The 18458-nt window shown below is 40.6% G+C and overlaps 1 protein-coding gene across 1 annotated transcript in view; it reads right to left on the bottom strand.

Annotated features, from left to right (window-relative positions):
* bmpr1ba (bone morphogenetic protein receptor, type IBa) overlaps positions 1 to 18458 on the bottom strand; it is a 62560-nt gene that overhangs the window by 17350 nt on the left and 26752 nt on the right. Inside the window, exon 3 of the mRNA XM_080468425.1 lies at positions 3247 to 3677. Within this exon, the coding sequence (XP_080324551.1) occupies positions 3247 to 3352 (106 nt within the window). The 5' untranslated portion in view covers positions 3353 to 3677. The remainder of the gene's footprint in view (positions 1 to 3246; positions 3678 to 18458) is intronic.

Raw genomic sequence — 18458 nt, 5'->3', positions numbered from 1 at the left:
AACATATTGCACCGCGTGCTACACCTTACCCATTCAGCATTACAGTCTGCAGATCATTAGTTCTAATGTGGTATCATTTTCCTGTGAGAAGAATGAAACACATAATGCCAGAAAGCTTTGAGATGCAGGACCAGACAGCACAACTAACTGTCTGGTACATTGAGTCAGCTCTCTCTATGAAAGCTGACTTTGCCCCAGAAATGTTAGCATCAGCAATTCAAAAGGTAGAGAGTTTTGTCAATGACATCCCAAGATCTGAGAATGCTAAAATGAACAAAATAAACCCCAAAACATTACTAGCGTATCTCAGAAGACTGGACTGAATGTGTTTGATGTGATGGGGTATATCTATTGTCTTATTTGTGACTATATAATTGCAATTCATAAGGAATGGAGCTCATCTATCAACAGTATAGCTTGATTATTAAAACAAATAAATCCCCATTTCCCCAAAAGACCTTTATGAAAACTCAAAAAGTTGAACGATTGTAGCTCACACTCTCAGTCACCTGAGGACATATTATTAATAGGTGATTGAATTATTTTGGCAAAAAATCAGCCGTTGCTTGATGTGGTTGAAAACAAAATGTGAAATTCTGCAGAGAGCAACAGTCTTATTAGTGAGCAGTGACAAAAGCAAAGCAACTGGCAGAGCTTTGACTGTGAAAACCGATACAGCAGTGCTTACTTCCATCAAGGACAATGAAATGTAAGCTATCACGCTCGCTCCTCACTTCCCAGAACTCACATTGAAGGCTGCAGCCTGGTGTAGGTGGAAGGTCACACAAGACCTGCTTGTGTGTGTCTGATTTACAAACTGTGATTTCCTTATGTCCACCTGTAATGACTCCACTTCACATGTGGCTACAAGGCCGAGAAACACAATAGTGAATCACTCTGTCTGCCAAGAATCTATGTGTTGATCTGGACAGTGGGAAGAATTACAATGAAGACAGGGCAGATACAGAAGGAAAGTACAGAGATTGTTTTCCTCAGCCCCAAAAAATATTTGCCCCTTGCTTGCTACCTGAATCCAGTGCCAAGGCAATCAATCCATCACTTGTGTGTCAACCAATGGCTGAGCCTGTTGCTAACAGGCCTCAGGAGAAATGTATTTGAATACTGGATCTGCTTGTCAGAAACACACAATTATGTATGTTTGCTGCTGCTGCTTGAATTATTAGAAACACTATGACACCCAGGTCAACATAGGCTACCTTAGCGCCTTATCAAATGGAATGCATCAGATAGTGATGTTTCAAAATGTACCAAAGAAATGGTTAAGATGTCTGGTCAAAAATCTTCCTGAGCTGGCAGAGAGTTTTGTGGAAAATAGATTAAACCTCAAAAAATGTCCTAAGATGTTTGATGCAATCTAATTATTGAGACCAGATGTGACAGATATAAAGACATTTCAAAAATTCTGGTTGGGAGGTGTTAAGACCTGAAAACGCATTCCAATATCTGGCTTGAAGTCAAAAAGTGCACATACAATTTTATTTATTTCATGCATGTTGCAACTAAGTATTGCAGCAAACCAAATACAACATCAAAACAATGACACATGGGAAGCAAAATGTATGCTATATCGTCTTTTATCTAAATGTGAACTGTAAAATAGAGAACTGATGGTGCATGACTCGAGGAACACGACACAAAGAACAAAGTTTGGAAGAGGTCCAACTTTGTGTCAGTTTTAACATATGTCTTCTTTACTGGCAGCTGTTCTGCGGCTCCTTGAAGAGTGCAGTCGGTGTTACCATGAATCTAAAGCATTCAGACACTTTGTGAGTTGGTGATCGAGCAGAGTCGTGCGCACTGCGAATGCTTAAATGTTCTCGGCATTCAAAACAACTGTTATTATTTCCGAGCGTTCCTTATGGGCAAGAAAGCGACATCTGCCAATGAAGACAGTAAATCAGGAGGATGGGTTAACTTGGCACGGAGTGGAGAGGAAAGCCATGTCCCCCTGTGACAATGACAGGAAAGATGGACGAGAAAGAGGGGATGACATTCGGCCAGAGGTCGCAGGACGACCTCAGCACATAGCGCACCGAGTATGAGGCATGAGCCTTTGCTGGCTTAACTTCAGGGCTCCCAGCTGAAATAATCTCCGATGACTTTAAATAGACCAACAATTACGACTGTGAACAAAAACATCTACAGACAACATCACTCATAAGAAACACTGCAAGCTTGTTTTGAGAGCAACCCCCCCCCCCCCCCCCAAAAGAAAAATTAAAATACATAACTATCTAAAGTTTGCAAATTGAGAATATTTTCTAATTGATTGTGAAGTTGATCAACCAAATACATTTGCTTGAATTCAACTGATGCAAGACAAATGACTACAGCAGAGAGCTAAACATTAATGTCATGCATTATGCCACCAAACACAACAAACTGTTAAATATGACACATTCTCTTCCCACCATCTCACAAATCACACTTCCAGATACCAAACATGGTCACAGACAAAAGCGGCTGCGGCGGGCCAACGGGAACAGTGTCAGTCTATGATGATGTATCTCTATGGCTCTCTGAGCAAAGCTGCAAATATAATGGAACAGAGCGTTGATTCATTGATTTTTATTTTTATTTTTTTTCATTGATATAAAAGCATCTGAAGGACTTTGAAAGGAGTGAAACTTGCACATATCAATAATATGCAAACCTAGAATAATTCCTAAAATAAATCATCATCAGTATAAATGCTTACCTTTCATTAATTAGATTAGTGTTGTTTCCAATATCAAAGAAAGATATTTTTGCTCAATATTAAAATTTACACTTGTCTTTAAAATGAACCAATACCGGTGCAGTTTCTCTTAATTTCTGCCAGACAAAAATATAAAACTATCTCAGCTGAAATGTCCTTGATCTGCTGCTTTTGATAACATACTATGAAAGGATATAGCACAAATAAACAACAACATGGTTTTTCATACAGGATACCGTATCTACATCAGGTGTTGCAACACTGGAGCTGACTGAAAACAGGCAGAGATCACAGATTGCTTAAAAGCAGTAGGTGCTCTTCAGAAGATTGCTCATGTTGGATTTAATCTGGCAGAATGGAACAACAGATCACAAAGACAAAACACCTTCAACTGAAACAAAACATGAACAAATAAAAGTGCAGGTCTGATGAGCAGCAGCAGCAGTGCATACCTCAGTGCAAAGCCAAGTAAAAACACCAACAAGGTTGAGGGCAGCAGGAGGTTCAGAAAGTTTGAAGTAACTCACCGTGCACTTGTCCATGCAGAGAGAACAGTCCGAGCAATAACAGAGGACTCCGGCTCCAGAGGCAGAGAGAGAAACAGCTCCTCAGTCTTTCTCCCTGCACTGGCATGGTAGAGTCTGACGCCCTGCTCCACACTTCTCCTCTCTTCAGCACTCTCCTCTCGACGGGATCCACCACTCAAACACCACCTCTCCTTCTGAGTGTGTGTATGTATGAGAGTGCGAGAGAGAGAGAGAGAGAGAGAGAGAGAGAGAGAGGGAGAGAAAGAGGGGGTGGGGGGGTGGGGTGGGGGTATTGGGCATGCAAGCTCCTATATGTGTGTGTGGGGGTCCGCAGCAACGTGAGAAAGTCCACACCATTCAAAATGCACCAGCCGCAGCAGCAGCGGTTGGAGCTGATTGTCTTCCAACTCCGTCTGACAGTAGCAGCCCAGCTGAGAGGAGGGAGGGAGAGAGGGAGAGAGAGAGAGAAGGAGAGAGGAGAGAGAGAGAGAGAAGGGGAGGCAAAAAGTGGGCGTTTACTTTGCTTGCCGAGTAGGGAGGCCACACACACACACACACACACACACACACACACACACACACACACACACACACACACACACACACAGTGTGTGTGTGTGTGTGTGTGTGTGTGTGAGATGGGGTTTAAATAAAAAAGGAGAGTGAGGAGGACATTGAATACAAACATGGCGATCTGAGGGATCAAGCCTTTTAAGTTTAGCTCACAAATAGCTGTTTCTACTGAATTTTGAACATAAAGTTTGCCAGCAAGGTAAAAGTGGGATAAATCTTTGATTAGAAGATATATCTTTAACTCCTGGTTTTCCTAAAAGGTGAAAAGTTACTTTTTTTTTGTTTTGAGTAACAGGAAACAGGGTAAAATGTATAAATCAACTGCAGTGAGCAGCAGCTCAAGTGGCCACGTAATTAAAATTAAGGAACTACTTGAAGTGTGCTACAACAGAGTGGATTTCAATTGTTCGTTTTCATACATACGACAGCTAGAATGAAGAGTACTTTAGATGTCTTTAAGTTTCAAGTCCAAGTGACCATCTTTAGCCTTTCGGATAATCCAGGAACAGACAAATGTGAAAAGCATATTGAGAACAAACTTAACTCCTAACTCCCAAATCTTGACTTGTCTGAAATTATCAGTCACAAACATGTCTTTTTTGTATCCATATACATTTCAAACTGAGACTTAATAAAATTGCTGGTTTGAACATTGTGCATGAACATGGACTCCCAGCCCCTAATTCAAGCAAAAACCTCCTCAAAGCACTTTTCACACAGTAGTGTGTTGTTCAGGTAGCTGGCAGAGACACTTTAAAGGAGCTGTTAGTGATTACATCACCAAGCCTGGAGCTTTTACACTAATAAATAAATGGGTTGAGACACTCTAATAGACCATTTCCTCTCCAGAGCTATCCTCTTGCCTGTGAGGCATTTGCTGTAGACAAGAACATTTTGCTTTTAGCAAGAAACATTTCAGACGTGAGACGGCACAAAACGAGCAGCTTTTTGTTTGAAAACAATACGCTGATCTTTGTAGTCTCTTGGTTAAACTGACTGGGATAAAACAGCTTTTGTTTTCAACTTAATCCGTCTCGTTTGTAGCCGCCGCTGTTCTTTGCACGTCTTTTATTTCTTGCTTGTTCATTAATGACTGACAATAGGCTGCCAGGCTCGCGTCATCGTCAATGAGGGGGAAAAAAAGTTCAGAAAGAAAGCTGCCCTGGTGCTGCCCTATCTCCTTCCCTCACCCCCTACTCACTCTGTGACCAATATTACCCATATAAACCTCAATATACAGCATAGAAAGTACCTGTCAATCCTGCCTGAAACAAAAATAATTATCAGCTGTAACTAATGACAGACATTCTGCGATAAAGTTTTAAATTGAGCCTGTTTGGTACCCTTTATTAGCCTTCAGGGCAGCTGGATAATGACCTGAAATGCTAAAATGTCAGTCCTTTTCTAAACTTAAGAAAGCTTCGCCATATTGGAGTCAAAGGTTTACATAGGAAGAGGCACAATAGTGACATTTTTGCAAACCTAGTCACGATTTTTAATTTTTTTTTTGTTTTAATAGTGTTATTGCTCTAACCTCACACATCACATGAAACTATCACGTTCTTTATTTCTGCATCTGATCACTTTTGTGTAACTCTGAAACTCGGCGTTCCTCCCCCTCTACTTCTGTCCTTCTCTCCTCCTCTCCTTTTCCCACTCCCCTCCTCCAGTGAACCAGAATGTCATTTCAAGCATGTCTAACCACGGGAAGCCTTTTAAAAACTGTGACAGCATTTGCCCCCAATTCCTAATAGCTGTGAAGCTGTGTGTGTGTGTGTGTGTGTGTGTGTGTGTGTGTGTGTGTGTGTGTGTGTGTGTGTGTGTGTGTGTGTGTGTGTGTGTGTGTGTGTGTGTGTGTGTGTGTGTGTGTGTGTGTGTGTGTGTGTGTGTCAGGCAAATCACTCCTGAGTTTGACTTTACTAACGATATATATTCTTGAGGAGTGACCGATTCATAATCAGTTACTATAAAGCGCGCCCGCACGCCCGCACGCCCGCACGCACACAATCTCTGTCACTGTAGTCACCCTCATGCTGGGCCTATGATGAATGGCTGAAGCTGTCACAAGTGAAGGGTGAGCAGTGACACAAAATAAGAGGAAAAAAGAATTGAGAAAGTCATGCTGACAAGAAAAACAAAAGGGCAGATAAGAGGCGAATGATGGTTGTTCAAACTAGTTTGAAGGGCAGATTTTTGAAGAAAGCATGGAGAGAATGCTACATTTTAGCAGACAAATACAAAATAATATGGAGGAGGAGGAGGAGGAGGAAATGCAAAAAAAGCAGCCTCGACATAGAAAACTTTTTGGTCACAAACAAAGTCGCTGACACATTTGAACAGGATTCACAGCTTTTCTGACTCCATCTGCTGCCAGTATAAAACGCTCTACATGTCAAATGTGTCTGAGCCAGTGCTTGCGGTCAGCGGTTTATTCAGCATTCACTGTCTCGTCATTTTTGGAAAAGGCTGTCATAACATAGTAACCTGACAGCAGCTTTAAATGTCAACACTTAAGTAAGTCACTTTGTTCTTCTTCTCATTTTTCATAATGATGCTTGTGGCCAAACGTGTAAACGCATCAACCTGTGATCTCTGAAATGATGTCGCAAATGACATGGCTTGGTCGGCTCCGCCAGAGTAAAAGTACCCTGCTCTACTCTCTTCTGCATTTCTAAAAGTAATATATGTAAATCTAAATAAATGCCTTTTTTTTTCTTTAGTCAGCTGAATAAATACCCATCCAGCCATCTCCTATACCTGCTTTAGTAAGATGTGACAACAGTCTAGAAGAGAGAAGAAAAAAAAGAAGAAGAAGAAAAGAAAAGAAGAGAGAAAAGAAAAAGAAAAAAAAAAGATGTGACATCTCAAAGCTAATACAAAGAAACATACATATTGATACCAATGGACCATTTATATCAAAAAGGGTGTTTCTCATTTTAGTTCAAGGGCTACGTACGATCATATTTGATCTTGATTGGGCTGTACCAGTAGAACGATATAGACAAAATAAATATAGACAGCTCCACAGCTCCAAACTTTTGCTTTCCTCCACAGAAGTACCGTAATTTCCGGACTATAAGCCACTACTTTTTTCACAAGCTTTAAATCGTGCGGCCTATAAAATGATGCGGCTAATTTATGGATTTTTACGGGTTAACGGGCTTCATGTAGCCCGATTCTACTTCTGCATGTTTTGAGCGCCTCTGCTTCTCCAAAATTTGCCCTAAAAGTGATATTTCTGCTCTTCATGACCTCGTCTTGTGCTGCTTTCCATGGTCTGGAAATCCAGCAGCTGACGACCATGAGTGATGCGTTCAGGTGCATCACGTAAAGTCACCCTGTTGGACTCCGCGGCTGAGAAATCTTCCTCCTCAGAATCACAATCAGCAAATAACCGATAAAATATTTTATCAGTGGTAGCCAGCTTTCACGCGGCATCTTTTGAAAAGATCTGTCCTCTGCAGGTAATGTCTTCTTTGCAAATTATTTTCTTACTATGCAATGTCATCTCACTCTGATTAGGTTTCCCAGGCAGACTGGTTTTGCTCTAAGGGTTAACCACTGTGTGACTGTGTGACTGTGCGACGCCACAAGGAAGAATACAAAATCTAAACCTTTGAAATACATATTGGATTACATGTAATTGTAAGTTAATTTATTTATTTTTGTATGAAGAGGAACTTCACGGGCTTTTGCAAAACTAGGTGTTACTGCAACTTTCCTGAAAGAAAAATGCAAAACCGATACGTTTTCACCTGAATCGTTGCCGTGTGAACAGGTACTGAGACTAGAGCTTGCCAAATGATGGGGAAAACTGTCTGAAGTCAAAACACCTCATACATGCGTATCATCCTTCATCACTCGATTTCTGTGAGGTTGGATGATAAAATCCATCAAACCTTGAGATCACGGGTCTGGTGGTGCTGGAAAGCCCATCATCACACAACTTTAATACTTTGGGATGTAAAGTATCTGCATGTATCATCAATTATCTGTCATATTTTCAGTTGTTGCTCAATTCTCTGTGGTGCTCTTGATGGAGAGAATTCTGAACATCTACCAAGATACTGTACCCTCCTGCTTTTTCGATCATCTGGGGACCTACCTTTATTCTAAGGGTTAAAAAACACATTGGACCTACTGTATTGATTATAGTCCATCCATCCTAAGAATGCATGTTGCACAGTGGACTTCTTTTTCATATGAAGTGTAGCTATTCAGAGGTTCACATAATGTCTCCAGAGTGTTTCCAGAGACAAGCTTTCAGCTTCCTGCTGTCAAACTAAGGGATGATGGTTCCTACAAACAGCAACAAAACAGCATTATGTTTTTCTTTGAAAACCAATGACAGGCCCCCGTGGTTAGCCAACATAGTAATCCAAAAATCATACAAATGGACTTGGCATATTTGTAGCATATTTGTTATTCAAATTCTTTGCCTCTGCTTCAGGAATTCCATTTGTTCCCCACCATTTAAAGACCACCTTACCTTTTCCTGGCTCACTTTTAGAGGCATTTATCCTTTTATTTGATGTGTGAACTGACAGGGGATTAAGTCCATTTTAAAGAAACACCTCTGTGGCACAGCAGCACATCTGCTAATCCCTATCCATTCACTTCAACATGTCTTTAAACTAACAAGCTGTTTAACATAATCTGCTTTAAGCCTGTCCATTCACTCCTATTCAACAGTGCATTTACATAGCAATCCTTTCTGCCTGAATGGTTTGTGGTAAGAGAGACAATCGTGTATGGGAGGAGAGAAGGAGATGTGGGTACATTGTGCGTGAGTGTCACAGGAATAGCTCCTCTGCCTACAGTCCATTTGTACTCTCAACGTTTCAGCCAGGGGGAGACCCACATGTACAGTGGAGTACTAACAAGGTTTGTTTTTCTGTTGTTATGATGTTTCTATGTTGGACTTATGACCTGTCCAGGGCGTACTCTGCCTTTGCCCTTCCGTTAGCTGGGAGTGGGTCCAGTGCCCCACAACCCTGAAGTGGATGAAGCAGTATAAAAAAAAAAGATGGATGGATGTTTGGATGTTGCCTCTGTGTCAAAGTGATCTGCAGACTTTTCAAATTTCCAGTCCAAGCAGAGTGCGGACTACATCTTATGCAGAAAGCGCAGCTTGCGTTGAATTCGAAGTAGTAGGTGTAAATGATTTATAGATGAATCTAAAAGGGAGTGTATGAGAAAAAAGTAGTCTGCAGGGAATGAGTAAAGGGTGGAGTGTAGGTATAAAGGAGTCGGATGATCAGGGATGTAGTAAAATGGCCGGGAATGAAGAGTGTGGCATGAAAACCTCCTCGCCCTCAGTTGCAAACAACAACTGAGTCTTGGAACTGAAGCTTCCTGAAATGTTCTACAGCTCTAAAAACACTCCAACTTCAACTCATCTGTGAACCAGTGAGCTGGTGAGAGAAGTGTAAAACAACGGAGAGCCCACAGTGTGAGGAAAGACATGATGAAGCGGTGACATGGACAAAGTCTGTCAGGTCCACCTCTGACCTCAGCGCTGATTTGTTCTTGATTGACCTTTCACCGGAGGAGAAAATCCCTCTGCGCCACTGCAAAGGAATCCACCCCCCACCCCCCACCCCAACACACAGACAAGATGAGCCTCGCCGTATTGGAGATGGGCCCAACATTTGAGGATCTCAGAAAACTGCGCAACGGCTTCGTCTCTGGGTTATTTTAAAACATTTCCCCAATTTTAATGCCATTACTTTGCATTTCTTGTGTTTGTTAATGTAAAGTACTTTGAAATGCCTTGTTGCTGAAATGTTCAAATAAGGTTGCCTTTCCAAAAGTGAAAAGAATGTCAGCCATAGTGTAGGATTTTATCATCAACCTACTGTTACCTGCAGAGTAGAGGGAGTTTTAAGCTCTGACCAATCTTCTTGGATGGGCAGAAAGATGTCGGTATTAACATTAAAAGTCTAAACTGAGACACACCATTATCACAGGAACTTATTTTATGCCTAAAAAAGGATTTAAAGTCTTCAATTGCGACTTTGTAAACAGAGTTATGTTCCCGCAAGGTGAGAAATGTAACCCACACACACACACACACCCACTCACAGATGTAGGTGTCGAGCCATATAAACTTAATGAAAACCTAATGATAGACTGTGAATGACTTTTACAGCTTGTTATTGTCTGTGAAACCACTGACTGTATCACTTTACAGGCACCATAAAATCACAGACTGGGATGGTTGTGATTAGGGTCTCATTTCAGAAACCCCCCTTTGTAATCATGGTATCACATACATATATCATATATATCAATTAGTTCTAATTGCTTTAGAAGATATTTGATCAAATGACTCAATTTTGGTTAAAGCCTTCTGGCAAATATATAGCTTTCTATAGCATGACAGTGAGGATGGTATCCTGTTACTTTGCTCTAAGGCACAAATTCAAAGAAACCACAAATTAAAGCTTCAAATGTTCTTTATCTCTTTGTGCTCTCATAAATAAATCATGAGGTGGCATATGCCAAATCAAAAATGTTTGGTTCAAGAGATTTCAGGCCAAGTACTCGGCAAAACTTTAGCTGTGGAAGTCTTTGTCAATCTGGCAATAGCCAAATCAATATACCTCCCCCCTGTTAGGAAGAAGAAGGAGGGTTGGTATAAAAGGAACTGACCACCCCAAAGAGAGGAATGTAAAAAATGTCTTGCTATGGTGAAACAGCTCACGGAAAAACAGAGGAGCCGCTTCCTGAGTGGGAGAAAAAGAAAAAGAGCGAAGTGTCCCACCTGCTCTGTGGGCTCTTTCCCTGCCTACTTTTCTGATTCATGTGCTACAGCTCACCAAAAACTCAGGATCACAATCTGCAGTCAGCCGCCCACTAAACATTTTTTTTGGTTACCCACAATAACTGGCCCCTGCCTGTCTATCCATCTGTCATGTGAACTATCTGAGACAGCTCCGACTGAAGCTGGCTCAAACTTTGTGGCATTGTGTTTATCTGCTTGGCATTGCGGATTGGATTCTTCACATAATTCAAGTGAGCGTTGCCCAATTTAAGCATTCAAAAGAAGCAAGCGCGTGTGATATAGTCAAGTGGTGTTTGTTAAGAATTTCAAGTTGTACCAGGTCAAGAAAAACGTAATCTTCGTCCTCACTCCCGCCACTCACCAAGGAAAGCTGCAGTTGTTGATGGTAGCAGTGTTGACCCTGAGCTGAAGTTGAAAATCCGCTTGTCCAGTTTTTGCTTGGATTCCTTTCATGTTTGTAATTAAACTATTTGTATAGTTTGTTAAAGTAAATCCTGATCCTGTTCAAACTTCTATTATTTTATCAAATGTATTTGAGTTGTATTTTGCGGGTTTTTTCAGCAAACTCTTTTTCTTCTTAGTCTCCATTATTGCTCCAGGATACAGAAATGCTAAAGAAATATCTTATTACTAAAATATGAAGTAAAAAATAAAGACTTCTACCTTGACGACACAAACATGTGAAGGTTGTGCAAAACCTGTAAGTACAAAAAATGTCTGCATCTAAAAATATTCTTTAATTGAAAATAAGCTAAAGAAAGAAAGAATTAAGAACATACCATAACAGAAATTACTAGTCAACGTGAAAGTAAAGAAAACTGATGAATAGTTTAAATGAATTTAAGGAACACATTGGCGAGATAGTGTAATGTAGTGTGATGCCTGTCAGAGTGAATCTGAAGGCTGAAGTGAAGTCTGTTATTATACTTTCACTATCTATGATATTACAGTTTTTCTCAATGGCTAAAACACTCTTTTCCCCCCACCCAAATTTCTATAATCCTCAAACACAAATCCAAAGTATGGACAACATTTACAAAAGCCCAGACTTTTCTGTCAAAATCCCCTAAAAAGCAATGATCCCATGTAGTTAACAGAAACTGTTATTAAAGCAGTTGAAAAATAAATTATCAATGTGATATCTAAAATCAACAAAGACAAACAACATAGTGTTATTGGAAATCACTCTCAGACAATCCATCTCCATTGTCCATTGAATGTTTCTGTCCACCGTAAATGGATGCACATGTGCCACCTGTGCACGCTTAACTGACTTTAATCGTTTTATTGGACCCATCACGTCATTAGGAACATGTTTGTTCAATTTGCATTTAGCAGTAATTGTACCACAGTGTGAAATATGTTTACTGACTTTGAACATGTTTAGCAAGGAGGAGATGACTTTTACAGATTGTGTTTGGGTTTTTGACAAATTTCCATACACATATTCAGGAATGTTTGAGTGAAAAATCAGTTTAGGTCTATCAGAAGTTTTAGTACCCGAGGGACTCTGCAAAGGATTTGATGGTGGTTAAATCATTATCGCTTTCTTAATCTTAATAAAGATCATCATTCACTATTTTCCAAGGTGTACCAACAAGTCATTATAAAACAATGAGATCGCCACTATTCCAGCATATTCTGCAATAGGTTTATGACCACTCAAAACCAAGAATGACAAGCAAGGGGGTGAAACGCGGCTCTGATAGCATTTGACTTGTTAACAAACAATGGAGGAGAAGACGCTTAAGATTTCTGAGCTGAATGCCATCAAAAAGTTCAGCAGGAGTTCACTCAGCTGCAGAGGAAGCACATGCCTGTCACGATGCAAACTAATTGCTGGGGTGTTATTTTTCTTGAGCTGTCACTGCAACAGTTTATGGTGACTGTCTTTAGAAGAGAATCATCTCCCAGCATTGAAAAACAGGAGACAACAGTTTGGCGATGTGCCAAAGAAACCTAATTCGTTGAAGTTGTTTGGATTTGTTATATTATTAGTAACACTTTTCATGGCCCCCATGAGATCTGGTTTACAGCATTATGGCTCAGGTCATTTTAATTGAACATTTGAAATTACCTTGGTTTGTCTTCTGAGTATGTGGCAGTTCACACTAATAAAAGAGCTCCACGTGTTTCTCTGTGACCAATGACAACTGCCCCTGCAGCCAAGAATAGTATAGCCCAATAAAACCGCTCTGTCTCTGTCGCTGGTCTTGTTCACTGTTGTTTTCTAGTGCGCTCCCTTTCTGTCACACACTACTTTGTTGAGATGAGGTATTATTCCTACACACAGTGGGAATGTATTTAATATTGGAAAGTTTTAAAGTTTCTCAAAAAACAAAACACAAACAAAAAAATGTCAAATGTGAGAGAAGGAAGTTGCTGCTCGAGGTGATGAACATGTGACTGATCATCGGAGAAGAGAAGAGAAGAGAAGAGAAGAGAAGAGAAGAGAAGAGAAGAGGCCCTGTTATACTGATTGTTTAGGGCCAAACAGACCAAGGTGACACCAGGGGCAGGGAAGTGACCTACAAACCCTCTGTGACCCCCCCAACACCTGCAAGTCCACATGGATGCACACGTACACTAATCCAGATATACAAACATGCACACACGTTTTCCACACATCATTGCACATGACACCAGCTTCTCGGAACCTGCCAAGAAGGCCACCGTTTGACCAACCGATAATACCATCTGGTCTGCAGCACACTGGTGCTTTGTAATTCGTCTCTCTCATAGACTTTACCAAACAGTTGGCTGCTTACTGCCAACTCTTCACCAAAGACTTCAAAGACCAAAGGAGGGAGAGCAGAGGATGGAAGGGGGATTAGGAGGCAAGAGAAAGGATGAAATAACAAAAAAAAAGAAACTGTGAAAGCAAATGATTATGTACTTATTGATCTAAATGTATTAACAAACTTTCAATTTCAACTGCCTTATGGGATTTGAATTTACTGAAGAGACTCCATTGAATTTATTGGTGTAAAATCAGCAAAACCAATCCATTTCTGTTCACTGAAGTAAAGACAATGGAGCTCTCTATGCATGAAGCACGTTTGTGACAAGCAAAGACAACACTTTAAAGATAACAGACTGGATACAGATAGCCGCCTGTGGTCAGTAACCAGGGTGCCATTTGTGAAGAAAACAGGAGTTTACATGTTTCCGAAAGAGGGAGGGAGGGATTGATGTTTTCCTCTAAGCCTATCATGTAGAGTATAAGTTTTCTTGAGGAAATTATGAATTGAAAAAAAGTAATTGGAGTTGGAGTGTAAAAATTAGAAAGACATTTACTATATTTTTTCAGTGTTTTGATCTAACTTGCAGACACAACACTGAGACACCAGTTCATACTGTATGTGTATACATATATTTAAATCCAGAACGCTGGCTATCTTACTGACAGAAAAGCACTGGCAACAAAGCTGTACTGTGAAGGTACATATACATACTGTGTTGCTTCTGTGTGTACTCTCTTGCTTTAAACTCTGTTCCTTCTTTTTTTTTATATTTTAGTTTTGCAGTTTAGTTTATCCTTTATCTTTTAGTAAATTATAGGTCGGGAAACGAGCAAAGGAAGCTCCTCATTGTACAGTGTAAATGTTTATTTAACAGTATATATGACAAATGTATATCATGAATTCTTTACACTGACATTTAACTGTTGCATCTCTCTTGAGATCAAAGTGGGCTGTTAGTGTCTCCGGGATTAAATTGAGTTTGGCGCCCCTGTTTTACAATCCAACAAAGACATAATTTAAGGAATTCCCCTTTTGGATTAATAAAGGCTTTCTATTCTATTCTATTCTATTCTATTCTGTGGTTGCACTTAGTACAGTAGCTTACATCGGCAAGAATTGGTAGCACATTAAAGAATTTATTCTATTGAGTTGAACCCACAGTTCAGATTAATCAATCCCAGAAACTGTAGAGCTGCTGGTTCATGTATGGTTTTCTGTTTTGATACGTCAACTAAAAAACTTTTTTTTTTGAGTTTGTTGTGTTGTAAAACCACACTTTTTACAGATCTAACTGAGCCTTCAGAATAGACCAACATGTATTGTAACATTTGCTGTGTAATCAACAAATAAAGTAATTAGGTGACACGACCAACTCCATCGGTAACACAGGAACATGGTGTCCTACAGCAGAGCTGAACATCTTCACTGATCTCTCGCAGCATGCACAGCTTCTGATTCAGACACTAACAAAGTCAGACAGGAAAGAGGGACAACAGGACACACAGAGGGAGGACCATGTTGGGCAAAGGTTTGATTCGGATGGGGGATTTAATGGGAGCAAAGCCGGCGTCCGAATGGTGGTGGTGGGGCATGGGGGTCTACTCGGGGTGAGTGGCGCAATGGGATAAGAGCGTGGGGAGTTCATGCCCCCGCCAGGCCCTTTTCGCACTGCATAAACAAAGAGATTACAGTGAGAAGGGGCTCCATGCCGCTAACAAGCAAGGGTAACAGGCACACACACACACACACACACACACACACACACACACACACAGTCGCATGTGTATGAGAATAACACGCTCACGCACACATTCATGCACAAGCACGTAAAGATAAGTACGCGCTCAAACAAGAGGACAAGCTCATGCAAAGAAATGTGCACTCGCAAACACAACATCAACACAATGAACGGACACACACAACTAACAAGAAGCATCACAACATAGTGGCGCCACCTGTCTCCTCTTCACCAATTAATGAGCTCCCGGCTCCCGGGACGCTACAACGGGGTGGCAATTAGCACGGGGGGAAAAAAAAAAAAGAGGGAGTCATGAAATGAGGGAGGAAAACAGATGACAGGAGGGGGGCAAATCTGCTACAAGATGGGAAAAGAAAAAAGATGGAGCAAAAGTTGAAAAATAGAAAGTGTGTAATGAAAAGCAGAAGGCTTAAGACAGAGCACACGGATGAAAGAACAGTACAACTTAGTTTTATGTAACTTCATTTCTACTGTTGCCAAAGTTTTTATTCACAATATGATGCCAGAAATATTTGGACATTTTGTGTAGCATATGCTGCATGTATGAATGAAATCAAAGCACAAAAATAACATTGGGATAGATGTGAAAAATGTTAAAAGAAGGGCGACAGAGCTTTAATGACTGCTGATGAAGCAAATTCATGATCATGATCGCTGTGGTGAACTGTGTGTTTAACTTATTTATATTCAAGATGAATATGTTGACGACATGTAATGTCGTCAACATATTCACATTTTCCACTCTAATCCAGTGTGAAAAGATAAATCAAGAAGTTTGAAAGGTGTGGTCTAAAAACAAACTTTGCTTGTGTTTGATGCTGCATGCCTGTATATTTCTGTCTCATGTTTGTTTCCATCCAAGTCTTTCCTTCTGTCATTCAGTCAATCGTTGCTTCCTGTTTCTCTCGTCTAAATGCGTGTGCACACACATACACACACCCTTTTGTTCGCCACCTGATAACAGGCAGTCATTCATACTGCCTCTCGACCCCTAGGACCTTTGAACCCCTGAGCCCTAAATACGGAACAAGAACTGAGAGTCCGGTCACGCATTTGCTGACAGTGATTATACACACAGACATGCACACACACACTGAAGCTATGAAGGCCTGACTAAAATAATCAAGTACTGGAGAAAATCTAATGTTTTAGGATACAGGTGACTTCAGTGAATAAACCAAAGATTAAACATAGACCAAAAACACTTGTAAACATCAAATATGCATTTATGTATTTTTTTTGTTTGATATTTTTAAATTACCACTAACTGACTGTTGATTTTTTGAAAAAATAAATAAAAATACTTAGGTGCAATATGTCTGTAGCATGTGCAGATAGCCAAAGTCAGCTTTCACTTTTAAACAGGTTTAATTAGGTACATCCATTCATCCACCCACCCATCCATCCATCCATCCATCCATCCCAGCTTTATCCAAATCAAAACCCAACTAAAGTGATCCTATTCAATCTGAACGGTAGTGCTTCTCTAAAGTAAATACATTTATGAACTAATGAATGGTAAAAAGCTAACCAGCTGAGACAAGGTACTAACAGGTCTTGTGTAGAAGAGTTAGAGTTCATGTAAGGCTGGAAATACATCACAGTCCTGAGAGGAGAGGCTAAAAGTGACTAATGCTGAAGCTCACCGTCTGCACAGGAAGCAGCCCAGAGAGAGACAGCTGCTCCATACTTTCTTTCATTTACAATGAAAACAAGCTCACAGAACGTTACAGGAGTGGCTCAACAATATCAGGTCATTAATTTCATCTGGACCCTGAGGATCTGTTCCTTTCCTTAGCCGCTGAGAACAATAGCTCACATTTTATTGTTTTATCTTTGCTAAGACTTCTAACAATACCAGATGTGGAGGAATCAGGGTAAAATGTGTATTGCTGAAAATGAATCATCCGATCAATATACTATAATCTATTGGTGGGGTATCAGAAAAACTTCTTATATATTTAGCTTCTTTGAGCGTGAGATTACTAGTTTTCTTTGATTAAAGCAGATCAGCTTCTTGACTGTGAGCCAAACGGGTTGAAACAAGGGTTCCGCTCTGTAAACAACAACAAGAAAGCATGGCTGCATATCCGATTAGCACTGCATGTGTACAGAAATGTCACACTGTCTATTTGTCAATCTAACATCTTGCCTGAACAACAGGACAAGGAAAGAGCATCCAAACTTCATCCTGAAGAGCCCCAAAGTCCAGCCTTGCAGTCAGAGAAGAGTGTTTACCATTCTGAGTAACACAACAATTAATTTCAAAAGTAACTTTGTAAACACAAAAACAGCAAAGCAAAAAAAAAAAAAACAAAAAAAAACGACAAAGCACACACAAACAGAAGCATAATACAAGAGAGAGAAATATGTACACTTTTTACGTATTCCTACAAACACACACACACACACACACACACACACACACACACACACACACACACACACACACACACACACACACACACACACACACACACACACACACACACACACACACACACACACACACACACACACACACACACACACACACACACACACAGCGGGCAGGTGTGGGGTCAGTGTTAGGGTCAGTAGCCTCGGTCCAGCTCCCAAATATAGAGAGTCCACTATTCAGGGATCCTTAAGTTCACAGGAGGTTCTCGTATGACCACCACGGACCCTTTATGTTCAGAGAAAAGCAGACATACCGAACACACAAGACATGCATTCATTCATGGAACATTCACAGCGCAAGTATTCACACTCACACGCTACATCTGTACATGTAGGTAAACTGATGCATGTGGATAAAATAGTAGAACACACACAGAGCATTACATAGTCTCCTAACCTAACATGTCATTAAGATCTCTATCGTCCTGCTATCTGAAAACATGAACGCTCATTTCCTGCCCCCACCCCAACGCCTTAGCCACACCAGCTTTTCTTCACATTTTGATTCTTCTGTTTCTCCTTATTTCCTGACTCCCACCACCTCCCTCTCTTATTCTCTCTTAGAAGAAACTATTCACAGTGTCTATTCAGAAAGTAACAGAGGATCTCTTCTGTGGCTGAAACATAAGACTGACACTCTGACCCCTCAGGATGACCTCTGCACTGCAAACTAACAGCTCTGACACGTAGAAACATGCCTACACACGTGTGTGTGGGAGCATTTGTTGCCCGTGAAAGCCGCAAACTGATCGTCTTTGCCTCCACCGGCCGTGCATCCGGCAGTGTGAGTGTCCGTCCCCATTGCTTCCGCAAATGTGTGAGTCTACTAGAGAGCAAACAGCCTTTCAGTAAATACCACCGATAACAATTTTGGTTCAAATTTTATCGCAAGATAAAAGACACTGTAGAT

This window comes from Lipophrys pholis, assembly GCF_963383615.2.
Source record: "Lipophrys pholis genome assembly, chromosome: 7".
NCBI lineage: Eukaryota > Metazoa > Chordata > Actinopteri > Blenniiformes > Blenniidae > Lipophrys > Lipophrys pholis.
This window is presented reverse-complemented; position numbering and strand designations above follow the sequence as displayed.